Source organism: Euprymna scolopes, chromosome 20, assembly GCF_053919585.1.
Source record: "Euprymna scolopes isolate OS-2025 chromosome 20, ASM5391958v1, whole genome shotgun sequence".
Lineage (NCBI taxonomy): Eukaryota > Metazoa > Mollusca > Cephalopoda > Sepiida > Sepiolidae > Euprymna > Euprymna scolopes.
This window is the reverse complement of record NC_136501.1, coordinates 85,721,479-85,736,620: the sequence shown is the minus strand read 5'-3', so window position 1 is coordinate 85,736,620 and position 15,142 is coordinate 85,721,479. Positions and strand designations below refer to the sequence as shown.

At 32.9% G+C, this 15,142-nt stretch overlaps 1 protein-coding gene across 1 annotated transcript in view; it reads left to right on the top strand.

Moving 5' to 3' along the window:
- Positions 1-15,142, top strand: part of LOC145241520 (RNA-binding protein RO60-like) — a 224,191-nt gene that overhangs the window by 206,075 nt on the left and 2,974 nt on the right. Inside the window, exons 5-6 of the mRNA XM_080104563.1 lie at positions 1,484-1,747; positions 5,461-5,630. Of these exons, the coding sequence (XP_079960689.1) occupies positions 1,484-1,747; positions 5,461-5,630 (434 nt within the window). The remainder of the gene's footprint in view (positions 1-1,483; positions 1,748-5,460; positions 5,631-15,142) is intronic.

The window sequence follows — 15,142 nt, the reverse complement described above, 5'->3', positions numbered from 1 at the left end:
AAATGATGTAAGGATGTGATTTGGAAGATCATTAATGTAGATCAGGAAAAGAGTTGGGCCCAGGATGGACCCCTGAGGGACACCAGCATTAATACTGTGAGCTTCTGATTTTTGCCCCTCAACTACTACTCTTATGAACCTATCAGAAAGAAATGATTTAATAATTGAGAAGACTTTTCCAGCTATACCATAGCTAGCGATCTTATGAAGTAAACCTTTATGCCATACCCTATCAAAGGCTTTAGATATGTCAAGAGCAATTGCCCTAGAAAGATTGCCACCGTCGAGAGATTTGCTAATCCTATGCGATATAACTGTAAGCACATCTGCTGTAGATCTAGCAGAACGGAAACCATATTGAGTGTCACTAAGAAGGTTATTTTTGTTGAGATGGTTGATTACTTCTGTATTTAACACAGATTCTAGCAACTTACTCATGACGCACAGGAGACTTATTGGCCTGTACTGAGAGGGGGATGAGCGATCACCTGAATTCTTAAATACAGGGCATACTGATGAAATTTTCCAGGGAGATGGGAAACTATTCTCATTAAGACAACGTTTAAACAGTTTTGTAAGTATGGGCGCTAGTTCAGGTTGAAGTTTTTTGAGTACTATAATTGGAATACCGTCAGGGCCAGTTGCTTTACTGGAATCAAGGTTTTTGATTAGCTTGGCAACATATTTACATATATAAAAAATATATTAAAATAAACATTTTTTTTTTTTAATTATATGTGGAAAATTTTTTATTAATCTTTTACGTATAATTTTTTTCAAATAAATATGTTTGTTTACTTATTTTTTTTTAAATATGTTTATTTAAAGATACCGTAATTGGTTGGGGTTTACCAAATTGAATGACACCACCTATTTTCTATCCGGTGTTATGACATAGACACCAAGCAATGGCTCAAGTAGGTTAATATGTGTAATCAGCTGTTTCTCCTTCAAATTAAAATCATGAAATAAATACTAGCTGATGTATACATAACACTAATATCCTTATTTTCGTTGTTATTTTTGCAACATTTTCGACGATGTAACTTTTAACCTTCTTCAGGGGCATCTTTTCAAACTTGAAAATCTTTGTGTTGAATGTGTGCCAGCAGTATACATTCAACATTCAAGGGAAGCTGAATCGGCTTCCTTTGAAGGAGGAAATGTCAAGGAAATATCAAATTTACAAGCAGTTCGATATTTCTGTCAGGAGAGATGACGACATTGGATTTTTGTCATTTTTGCTGAGAAGTGTTGATATCCTCTTACATACATCATCTGGTATTCTCAAATAGTCACCCATCTGATATTAACCAGGTTCAACATTGCTTAACTTTGATGATCTAACAAGAACCAGTGTGTCAACGTGATTATTAGGAATCTATATGGAATTTCAAAACCTTTTTTATTTAATCCAGTTTCACCATCATGGTTTTTTATTCTTTCTATTATCTGATATTTAACATTGTATTTATGTTTCCAGAATGTACCTCGTACAGGCAAGCGTTATTTGATTGCTGTCAAGGTTGGTGACAACATGTTCCGTTGTGCAGTCCGCGGTGCTCCTGTGATCTCCACCACGCTAGCGGCAGCGATTATGTCTATGCTCGTCGCCCGTAAAGAAGAACACTTTCAACTCTTACTTCTTCTGCCAACGGGTGCACTTAACTTGAAACTCAGCACAGAAATGCAACTTTCTGAAATCTGTGATCAAATTGCAGGATTCTCTGTCTCTTACGGTGGATTGGTAAGTGTCATCAAATCGATTACATCTTCATCTTCATCATTTTCATTACCTTAACGTTTGTTTTACATGCTGGCATATATTGGACGTCTTTTAGCCCTCCCCCCATCTTTCTTCTTCTCTGCTTTCTCTCTCTTTTACAGATGTAATATTGCTAGCCTCAGTCAAATAATTGCACTTAAAAGGACATTTGAAATCTTTAAAAAAAAAATGTATGAAATAGCCTGTGAATGTCTGGCATTTGGTAAGATATCCCATCTCCAGCTAGAAAAAAATTATTAAAAAAAAATTGAAAAAAAAAAAAAATTAAATATTTGTTTAAGCACACACAGATCAACAAGTTTTTTAAAATGCTGAAATTCTATGTTTAATTTATACTGCGTTTTGATCCAATATATGTGTAGATATTATTATAAATATTTCTACTGTAATTATTACTATTTCTATTATTAATATTATCAATATTCATATTGTTGGATATGCAGTTGCTATTATTAGTAGTAATAGTATTGATATTAATATTAATGTTATCATATTTAATGACACATTTATTGACAAAATATTTGTACATGCAATTATTATTAAAGGGGAAATCACTTTGTAATTCTGCAGTTACATGTCATGTTAGATATGGTAGAATTATGGTTAGTTTGGAGTTTTTTTAAAATTTTACTACAGTTGGCTGCAATTGTATTTTCTTCTAAGGATGGTAGAGTAGGATATTCTTATTGCATTTTATTTATTTATAACTTACTGTATTTAGCATAAGGTTGTTGCAATAATTGATAATTTTAATCAAATCCTCTGGTCCAATAAAATTATTCAAATATATCTTTTGTAAGACCTCTTTAAATCTATTATCTGCTAAAATAAATAAAAGTTGAAATAAGAAAGACGACAGCACTTTGAAAACATCGCTTCATATTTGAATTATAGAACAGAAATTAAAAAGTCAGATAATGATTTGTGTTTTCTTTTGTTTTGCTGTTGTTTTTTCTCTAAAATAAGTCATATATCTTAAAGAGTGAACAAGAACCCGGGTTTAAAAGTTTTTATCAGGTTCTGAGCTTGTTCATTAAGATGAATAATATGGTGGCTATTGTATGTGCAAGTGCATGCATATTTTTACTTAATACCCGGAAAAATACTAATTTGCGGAAAATTTAAATACAATATTTGTTTTCAGCATACCCAAAAACTTATAGAAAATAAGTTTATAAGGTAGGTTTTGTGTTGGTTTACCAGACCATAATAAACACTACCCCTAAACAAAAATAACAGATGCCCCCAAAAAATGGCTATAAAGTGGGTTTTCATTTTACATTAAATTAATATAAAAAAGTGATTCCTCACTTTTTGAAACTATAATTTCTTTATATCCGAGAAACTACTCGTTTCCTGGAATTTTAAATGTTATTTTCGTTTTTAGCATCATCGAAAACCTATAATAGTGGTAATTTTTTGAGGGTGGAAAGATACTTTACCGAAATGTTTTTGGCTGTAAAAAAACAAACAAACATAGGCTCTGGATGATGGATGATCTCCTTAATGTGCGACCTGAAGGGCAAATATCACATAATACACTACACAATTTAGGTCATTAGCTTTCCAACGATCCTTCATTTGTTAAATTCTGATCATTAGTCGCTCAGATTTCGAACTTATAATATTGCCAAAAAAGGTGGTCTATCTATCTATCTATCTATCTATCTATATATATATATATATATATATATATATATATAGATATATATAGATATATATATATATACTCGTAGCCAATTTGCATATGGAACTTTTGGTTCTATAGGACGAAACTGCATGAAAATTTGCAGGCTTTTTGAAGATTATATGGTTAAAATTTTATGACAATTGGTATAAAAGAACCTATATTTTCAAACCATTGAAATATGTCCAAATTTGCCTACATTGTATATATTTGCTTTAGTTTTGCTGCTTTGGGATGAATTTTGCTTAGGATTTTTTTTTGCTTAGTTGTCTCCCCTGTGGCCTTGCCTGGCTACTAATATATATACAGTAGTAAGTTATGAAAATATACATGGCAATTAAGCTACACATGATCTTCTGCATTTCATCCTCATAGGGACACATCATGCTAATATACATTTTACCCTGGCAAGTTCTTATGGGAATGAAATATGAAAGATCCTGTGTAGCTCTATCGTTACTTGTATGGTAAGTGCTCAACTGAGCTTCAATCTATGGTTCCCCCTCTGTAAAACTTTCACAAGTAATCGTCTAGCTACAACAACTGTCAACAATTTGGTACTTATGTAGAGAAGGTACCATGCTGGAATAGTTATTATTTAGAAAGCTATTCTTAACATGGAGAGGGAGGGTATTTTGTAATTATTCTGTACTTTCACCTAACAATTTAATAAAAAAAGATATTGTAAAAATCGAATTTAACTTGAAAATACTATTTAAAAAATAGCCATGTTCCTTCTCTGCATAAGCAGCAACAATTTCTTTCACTGCACTTAAAACTAAATGAAAATTACATAAAAAAAAGTTTCTTACCTAAAACTCTCCATCTGTGGAATACAATACCATTGGACTGCTTCCCAGTTGACTATAACTTTCAAGCTTAATTTAAATAACTTCTTGTTGAGCCGTCCTCTTATATAATTAAACTCTACCCAAGTTCCACCATTGCTGATCATGGTGTTGTCTCACCATCTACCTAACACTCATTAACCCTTACCCTAGAGTGGCCTCTGGGCCTTGATAAGTGATGACCCCAAGTAAAAAAAAAACTTAATTGCCATATATATTTTCATAACTTACTACCTAACTCTACCTGTACTGTTGCACTGTTGAAATAAATACTGAAAATCGATACATAAAATACTATACCTTCTTATAACATTTTATGTGTAAGAAGATAAAGAATAAGTTATTTTTTATATATCTTTTAGCCATTACAGATTTTTTTCTGTCTCTTCTCTCCTTTATCACCATCATATTATCCCCACTCCCATGAAATTTTTTTCTAATTCTAATCTCAATCTTTTCAAAGTTGGTGTTTGTCTTTTACCTTTACTTTTGTATAATGCCAACTTTTTCTTCTCTTCTGACAAAAAGCACTTAGCTTTGAAATGCCAGGACCTAAAGAGGTCTCTCCCTTAATCCTCTTTTTGTAACCTTTATTAACTTGATAATGTAACAAAGTTCCTATGTTACTTTACTCTTTTAGCTTAATTTATTCTATTGTTTGCTCCTCTTAACAAGTAGAGCATTTTTTTTAGCTTAATTTTATTACTATATATATATATATATATATATATATATATATATTTAAAGTGATGGTTGTGTAGTTCCAACGAGAGGAAAAATGTATATTTAAAAGACTGTAGCCATCAACAATTGTGGGTTTTTTTTAAAGGTTTTCATCATATTTTTATTTTAAAATATTTTTATAACGCGTTTCGAGCTTAGGGTGTGCTCTCTTCAGATGTTTTCGTAAAAAGTTTTTCTTTAAAATAGGAGTTTGTAGAGTTACCTCCGCTGATATTAAATATGTTTTTCAGAGTGATGCGTGTGTTCAGACATTCTGACTCCAACTGTAATTTTATTACTATATATATATATATATATATATATATATATATATATATATATATATATATATAGTTTTACTGCTTCTGAAACCTGTTTAACCACTTTATGACATGATTTGCTTTTGTCTGTTTTAGTTACCCTATAATGCACGTGATTTGTCGCTACCAATAAAATGGGCCGTCTCAAACAAGTTACCAGTTGATGTATTCCTTGTACTTACCGATTGCCGTGAATGTATAAGTGACATTTCCCCGGCGGAGGCGCTGAAGCAGTATAGGAAGGACATGAATATTCCAGATGCCAAGTAAGTGATAATGAGATTAATAAAAAGAATTTTTACTTGATCCTTTTGTTTTTGTGACTGCTTTGATACAAGTTTATCACATCATTATTTATTCAATCTAACACGATGGAGGTGTACACCAGAATGATGAGAACCATTTAATCAACTTGAAGGAATGATGGATTACACACGCTGAATTGTGAAGCAAGGGTTGTACAATCTCTAACCGCTCTTCTCCTGAGTATGCACTGCTTGATTCCAGATGCTAGGAGGAGTCTAGGACGACTGGAAACAAAGCCAAGATAAATGGAGAGCATATTATACAGCACCTTAATCAAAGATGATAATAAAAGGATAAAACAAATCCGACAGTATGAATCAGAAGACTAATTGTGAGGTCAATCAGACGGAGATGACCTAACAATGCCTGAAACATGAATTACAAAAGTATGACAAGTGTAAGTAAGATTAAGAGACTGCAAGAAAGATATAACGTAGTGAACTGTGGAGAGGAAAATTAATGTCCATCACTTCTTTACTAATTCAGGATTTGTGAAGTAAAAGAAAATCTTAATCTAACACTTGGACATTTATGTATCTCATATATATATATATATATATATATATATATATGTATATGTGTGTATCTCATATAGAAATCAAGTGTTAGCCTCAGAAAAAGGTTCCATGATTCTTGAAAACTTAAGGAAAATGAAACGGCTATCACAATGCAAGAATTGCAATATTATATTTCCATTTCTTGCATTATGGAGTCTTCTATGGCCTCTCTATATTTATATTACACACAATGCTTCTAGCTAATTACATAACTTTATATATATCTATATATCTATAAAAGTGAAAGTGTCTGTCTGTGTCTGTCTGTCTGTGTACATTTCCCTACACAATAACTCTGTCAATTTTCAGTCTACAAACTCGAAATTTGATATACAGGGTACTGAGACTTGGGAAAATCTATGTGATCAGTTTTCGGCCAGAAATTTGGCTGTTAAGGGGTGAAAGTTCAACGATTTGACCTTTGAGAACTCTACCAAACTCGTCTGCCAATTTTGGGTCTAAACACTTGAAATTATATAGGTTCCTTGGACATGGATCTAACTTAATAACTTGATTTGAACCCAAAACAATAAATTTTAAGGGGTCATAATAGGGGTCAAAGTTAAAAAAAATTTGACCTCTGCGGTCTCTACCCAAATTACTCAGACAATTTCTGGTCTAAACATTTGAAATTTTACATAAAGGGTATTCAAAGATAGGGGAAGTTTTTTAATTGGTTTGGGTTGAAAATTTGAGGTACCAATATATAAATCTTTGTATGTATGTTTGCATGTCTGCCTAAAACTTTCAACAGAGGCGACGGATTTTCACAAGATCAGTATCGTTTGGAAGCACGACCCTTCTGACTACAAATACCAAAAAATTGGCTAAAAACATTAATTCCTTCACCCTCAACTGGGCACTTTTCTAAAGGGAGGGGTCGTTTTTTACGCCGATATTTTCAAAAGTCATCCCCCCTTTTGGATTGTCTAGCCTTAATTTAAACCTACGTCACTTCCGGTTTGGCAGTGGTCGTAACAGCAAAAACGTCACGTTTTTTTCCCCGTTCTTTTCCTCCTTCATGGTATAGGTTCGAGCCTACCTTCTTACTACCACTTTTTTTTTTTTTCCCCCTCAACATACATCTCCAAACACCCGAGCAATGCCGGGCTGAAATGCTAGTATATATATATATATATATATATATATATATATAGATATATATATATACACTAGGTTATAGGTATTAAAGAGTGAGAACTAATAAATTTAATGAGGTTATTAAGAGTGCTCAATAAAAGAAAAGCAAGATATATTTTTTATTAATATAAACAAATTTACATGGTCGTGACACTGGACATGCTAATGTTTTGGATAAATGTCTGTGGAAAGCAACCATTTATTAAGTTGCCTGACGACCACTTCTGGTTTTAACTGACCATTTGTCTGAAAAATTCTCAAGTCCAGTGTCTTGTCCATGTAAATCTGTTTATATATATATATATATATATATATATATATATTAGTGTTGGGATGATTAATAAGAATCTGGAATCGGAAAAATCTTAACTTTTTGGTGCATCGGAATCCGTATCTGTACTTATTTTTCAATGTCGAAAAGGATTCTTTTAATTATATTTTTTTTATTTGATTTTGTTTAAAACAAATCTTCCATTGTTGGTATTAATGTTTAAACATTAAATATTTATTGATTTTAAACAAGCAGTAACACTAAAACCCACATTTTTATATATGAAAAAATATCTGCACATTTAAAATGTGTTTTTATGATAATCAGTAAAAATAACACATAATATATAGAGATTTATAAAGAATCTGAATTGGTGATTTTATCAGAATCAGTAATTTAGTATGGAATCAGTAATTGTGTCAGAATCGGGAAAAATGTTGGAATCATCCCATCATTAATATATATATATATATATATATATATATATAATTTAAAGGAGATTAGAACAATAGTCTAAAGAGCAGAGTGTATTTTAATGTAATAGTAAAATTACTAGTTTAATCAAAATACAGGGAAAGAAAAAGTGCTCGTTGTAATTTAGATACATAATAAGCTCGATAGGTAAATATCCTAGAGCTAATTTGATATTTAGTAATATGATTGATAATTTAAAAATCAAATTAGAATTAAATTAAAAATCCGTTTCATAAGAAGGAACAACAACAAAATCAATAATTTGTACGATCGTTTCGGAAAACAATGTTTTTGTTGTGGTAGACATCAAGCTATGGACAATAATTTTTACATATAGTGTTTTTAACAAACAAATTTTCCTCATCAGCAAAGTATTGGGGAGGGTTTTTAGTATATGTAAAAGACACCATAAATAAACCTAGCATTAAAAGTAAGGCAGATGTATCTGGAAAAAATTAAAATAAAGGTATGGGTTTACTTGATAAGAAAATTAATATGGGTTGAATATAGAAATAAAATAGAGTAAAATTATAAATCTAAATTTGGTTTAAGTACAATATTATAATAATATAATTCTAATAAAACTCAGAGACACATACACACATATATATATATATATACACATATATACACGCATTCACATATATACATATACATATTCTAATTTGATTTTTAAATTATCAATCACATTACTATATATATATATATATATATATATATATATATATATATATAATTATGTTATCAAAGTGTAAACTGGTGCTACCAGATCAGGCTGTCTATTGGCTTCCTGAGACGAAATGCACCTACATCGATTTTCTGTTTTTGTTTTCTATTCTCTTTTGTAAAACTTATGTTCTGCAAAAACAAAAACAACAACCCCCTTTCCCCTCTCCTTTCCTTTTCCTTCCCTACTTACCAACCCCATCAGTGGGAAATTAGAATACACTGACTGCCCCCCTGCAGAGAGTAAAAGTCCCTCAAATGGGGCCACCTGTTGGCCGTAGGTCGCATCCTGTATGTAATGTCTACGAAAAGGATCCTGGTGGCTGAGCAACTGATACCTAGGGAAATAAAGGTATCAGTTGCAACACTCCACTTTGGCCTCGTACTGAGCCAGACGGGCGGTCAGAGAGGCCCGATCCGATCAATCGGCTGGTCACGTCTAGCTCACCACTTATACACATATAATCTACACCAAATATAAATACTACACGACACTTCCCCATCAATACTGATCCCCAAATAAGTGGTGAAAGCGATGGCTGAGGGTCAATTATATATAGTGAACAAGGACTAGACATGGATGTTTTTCTCTGATGTTTCCCATATTTTACTTGGATGGGAGAAATTAAGATACACAAGTGCTCAAAGTCTACATTATGTACAAGTATATCATACCTATAACCCTGTTGTAGCCAGGGCGAATGGGCTTGTCCCCTGTGCACATCCCAAGTAGGGCTCTAAGGTGGGTGGGGAGCAGGGATGATGAATTAAAGAAAACGAACCCAATATGAGTTATAAAAATCTAAGTAAAAAAAGATTTTTAGACAGTTCAGACAGTGACACGAATGAGTAACCAGATAACTATCCAAACTTTATAGTAATGAAGTCAATTGGAGAAGTGCCTTTAACCAAACTCTACCCCTTCAAGATAGAAAAAATACTATCAGAAAGGGTCAAACCTAAACTAGTCAAAAAATTAAGAAATGGTACTCTTTTGATAGAAATTCTTACCAAAACACAGGCAGATGAACTTTTAAAATGGAAACATTTTGACAATATAAAAATAAAAACATACCCTCACAAAACACTAAACATATGCAAAGGAGTGGTGAAAAGCCCTAAACTTTCACTTTTCTCCATCGACGAAATCCGTTCAAATCTAAAAGAACAAAATGTAACGGATGTCAGAAGAATTCAAATAAAAAAAAAAAGGAGAAATGATAAACACACACACATACATACTAACCTTTTACCAACAAAAAATTCCACAAGAAATAAAAATAGCCTATGAGAAACTAAGAGTCAAAACGTACATCCCTAACCCACTGTGTTGCTTTAAATGTCAAAAGTTTGGTCACCATCAGGACCGATGTACATGCCAGCCAGTGTGTGGAAGGTGTGGAGAAAACGATGATCATATCAACTGTCAAAAACTTATGAATGTGCCAACTGTACAGAAAATCACAGTGCCTACTCCAAAGACTGTGAAATCTGGAAAAAAGAAAAGGAAATTGTTAAAATTAAACACTCATTAAACATCACCTAGGAAAAAGGCAGTAACAGCTAAATATTCCGAAATAACAAAAAAAATACTCCCAACACCAATAAAAACAATGACAATTATTGCACAACAAACCTTGATATTAAAATCCAAGACCTCACCAACCAAATCAAAATATTGATAAATACAATTGAAGAAATTAAAAAAAACTCACTGGAACCAAAAATCCAAATGCCACACCCAGTAGATCAGAAACAAATCCAAAAAAACAAACCAGAACCAAACTTAACTAAACAAAAACTACAAATAAACCCACAAATTCCCCTCTCCAATAGCTTTAAGATATTGGAGATACAAGAACTACAGACCAAAATAAATTTAAAACCTCCTTGGAAACAATGGAAATAGAAGACAAAACTTCTGAACCCCCATAAAAAAGAAAACACCCCTATTCCCAAGACAAAAGGAAATCAAATACATAAAATCTAAACTATGGCCAACAAAATAATCCAATGGAATTGCAGAGGTATAAAAGCCAACCGGAATAAATTACTTCTACTAATATCCGATCTATGTCCCACAATATTATGCCTACAAGAAACCTTTTTAAAACCATCTGAAAATATCAATCTCCAAAGTTTTACTGAATACAACTACACAACAAATAGCCCAAATAGAGCTTCTGGAGGAACATCCATTCTCATTAACAAAAACACAGCACAAAGCCAAATAAATCTACAAACTAACTTACAGGCAATTGCTGTCACAGCCACCCTACATAGAACGGTCACAATTTGCTCCATTTATCTGCCTGCAAACGACCCCATAGATGAAACTGAAATAGAAAAACTCATCAACCAACTCCCTCGCCCCTTCTTATTATTAGGCGACTTTAATAGTCATAATGCTAGTTGGGGATGTGCAAACACAGACAGAAAAGGAATCACTATAGAAAATATTATCAACAACAACAACCTATGCATATATAACAACAAAAAAACAACTTTTATTCACTCTGCTACAAACTTGTCCTCAGCAATTGACCTCTCTATAAGTGATCCTAGTATCTTTATAGATTACAATTGGACAGTGCATGTGGATACCTGTGGAAATGACCACTTCCCAATAACGTTAGAACATTTTGGTCCTGAAATAACCTCAAAAATTCCTCGCTGGAACCTTAAAAAAGCTAACTGGAATAAATTCAAATTACTATGCAAACACAAACTCCTACCTGGAAAACATGAGAAAGACCCAATCACTCACTTTACAGATACCATTATCTCAATAGCAGAAGAATGTATTCCTAAAACAAAATCATCAACCAAGTATAATCGTCCCTGGTTTAATAATGACTGTAAAAAGGCTGTCAGGCTACGATGCATTAAGAAAATTCAACAATCAACCAACTACTCAGAATTTAAGCAACTTTAAAATATGCAGGGCTAAAGCACGTCAAACAATAAACGAAGCCAAAAGGGAATCATGGAAGAATTTTGTGCCTAAAATCAATAACACCACCAAAGACAAAACTGTATGGAATATGATTCAGAAAATATCAGGAAAAACACCAGTTCCCCTGTCAACCACTTCTGTATAAACAATAATAAAATAACTAAAAAAGAGGACATGGCAAACCTGCTTGCAGATACTATTTCAAATAATCCATCTTCTAAAAATTACAATAAAAAATTCCAGATCATTAAACAGGAATCAGAAAAAAAAAAACTGAACTATAAAAGTAATAATGAGGAAGAATACAACAAACCTTTTACCATCCATGAACTAAAGGATTCATTAAAAAAAGCCAACAACACGGCTGAGGGACCTGATAAGATAACATGAATATGAATTTCTAAAACAACTACCAGATGAACCATTAAAGTATTTACTTTCTATTTATAATGACATCTGGCTCAGTGGCAATTTTCCAGGCATATGGAAACAAGCCATAGTCATTCCTATACCAAAACCAGGAAAGGATGCATCTGACCCCTCCAATTATCGTCCCAAAGCTCTAACAAGCTGTGTGTGTAAGATCATGGAGAGAATGGTCAGCACCAGGTTAATTTGGTTTCTGGAAACACATAAAATAATAACTAATTTTCAGTGTGGCTTCCGAAAGCATCGGAGCACAACAGACCATTTAATTTGTTTAGAAACTTTCATCAGAAATTCATTTATACAAAAAAGCATATGACTGCTATTTTCTTTGATCTTGAAAAGACGTACGATACCACATGGAGGTATGGCATCATGAAAGATCCGAAAGAAGCTGGAGTGAAAGAAAGACTACCCATCTTCATCAACAACTTCATTAATAATAGACTATTCAATGTCCGTGTAGGAACGTGCCTATCGGACATCAAGGAACAGGAAACAGGGAAGTATTTTGTTGGTAACATTATTCAGCCTAAAAATTAACATTATTGTTGAATGCATAAACTAAGGCGTAGATTGTTCTCTATATGTTGATGATTTTTTAATTGCATACAGCTCGAGACATATCCATATAATTGAGCGTCAACTTCAACAATGCATTGACAAAATAAAAAAAATGGACAACTAAGAATGGCTTCAAATTTTCCATTAACAAAACAAAATGTATGCACTTTTGTCAACTAAGAAAACTGCACCCAGATCATCTTTTAAAACTAAATGATATTCCGATTCCTGTTGTAAATGAACATAAATTCTTAGGGTTAATACTAGACAAAAAACTTACATTCATCCCTCATATAAAACATCTTAAAAATAAATGTAATAAAACTCTCCAGCTAATGTGGGTCATTGCCCACACAGATTGGGGAGCGGACAGACAAACCCTATTAAAGTTATATAGATCACTAGTGCGATTGAAACTAGACTATGGCAGCTTCATTTACAGTGCCACCAGAAAGTCGTACATAAAGATATTGGACACCGTTCAACATCAGGGCCTCAGGCTTGCACTGGGAACTTTCCGAACTTCTCCCATCGATAGTCTCTATGCAGAAGCCAATGAACCCCCATTATCAATTCAACGCGACAAACTAGCCTTACAATACCTGACCAAAATTCTCTCTTGCCCAGACAATCCTGCTTACGACTACATTGCAAACTCACTAGATTACTCGCTCTATGATAGGGAAAAATCACAACCAACAAATCCAGCCTCTAACTGTACCTTCAATCCAAATTACCAAAATCTATATGACCAAAAAGTAAAAGCTATAAAACCTTTTGAGCTCCGTACAAAACCACTAGTAGAAGATGCAGGTATCACAATCACCAATATCCATAATGTCAACCAACTAAGCCTTCCACCTGGCTACTAAAACAACCTGAAATTATCTTGGAATAAAATAACCTCCCAAAAAATCAAACCCATCCACTAACCTATCAAGAAAAACTCCTTATCATTCAGGAAAAATACCCAAACCATCAGCACATATACACAGATGAGTCCAAAGACAGCAATAAAACCGGATGCGGAGTCGTATCCACTAACATTAACTTACAGAAGCGACTACCAGACCATGCCTCAATTTTTAGTGCCGAAGCCACAGCCTTAGATATGGCACTAGATCTCATCACTGACCTTACCCACAACAAATTTATAATTTTTTCAGACTCCCTATCGGTACTCAAATCCTTAAAGAATAAAAATTTAAATAACCCACTACTCATCAAACTGCTACAAAAAATACACTCTTTCACAAAACAAAGGTATCAAATTCTGCTGGATCCTCGGTCATTCTGGAATTCAGGGCAATGAAAAATCTGACATAAAGCTGCCAAAAACGCTTTAAAACTCCTTAAAAGCAATATAAAAATTCCACATTCTGACTACAAACAACAAATAAATAATCTCATTATAAAGAAATGGCAAGAAAGATGGAATAACTGTCCAAATAATAAACTTTTCAAGATCAAACCCACAATAGAAGAACGATTAGCAGATGCCAGAAGATCACGTAGAGAGGAAGTGATTTTGTCCCGTATTCGCATAGGACACATGCACATAACCCACTCCTTCCTGCTGAAAAAAGAAGACGCTCCAGAATGTTTTGCATGCCAAGAACTTTTTACAGTAAAACACTTTCTTTTGGATTGTGGCGATCTTGCGCATATCCGGCAAAATTATTACAATGTCAACAATATGAAAGAACTATTCAAAAAAATAAACTCCAACAAAATACTAACATTTCTGAAGAAAGTAAATCTATATAAAAGAATATAACTTTAATTCAATCCAACTTTACGCCCCCCCAAAAAAAGAAAGGAAGCACATCACCTAATGATGCAAAAAGTCTGATTTGACTCACTGACTAAATTAAAATATCTATAATACAAAAAAAAAAAATTGGGACTAGGCATTAAATAACCAAAAAAAAAAAAAGGTTGATATGCTGTAAAACCAAACCAAATCAAACCAATCAACGTGTAGATCTTTAACAACACAAAGCTTATCAAAATAAGAAAAGCTCAACACTATTAAGAGGAGCAAACAAAAATATTAAATGAAAGATGAGGAATAAAAGTTATATCTAACTTTATTATATCATAAAAGAGTAAAGAGGAAAATTAAGGAAAAAGCTTTTTAGGCCATGGCATTTCGAAGTTAAATCAACACGTAGTGATCCAAAAATGTGGAATATTTAGCTTTTCAAAGTCTAGCAAATTAAATAGACAGGCAACCCCCGTTGTTAACTCGTAGATATTATCATTTAGACGTGATATAAAAAGTTTTAAGGAGTGAGCCGACCGATTGCTTCCCAGAAAAAAGCCTTTTGTGGACATACACAAAAAGCGAACATACAT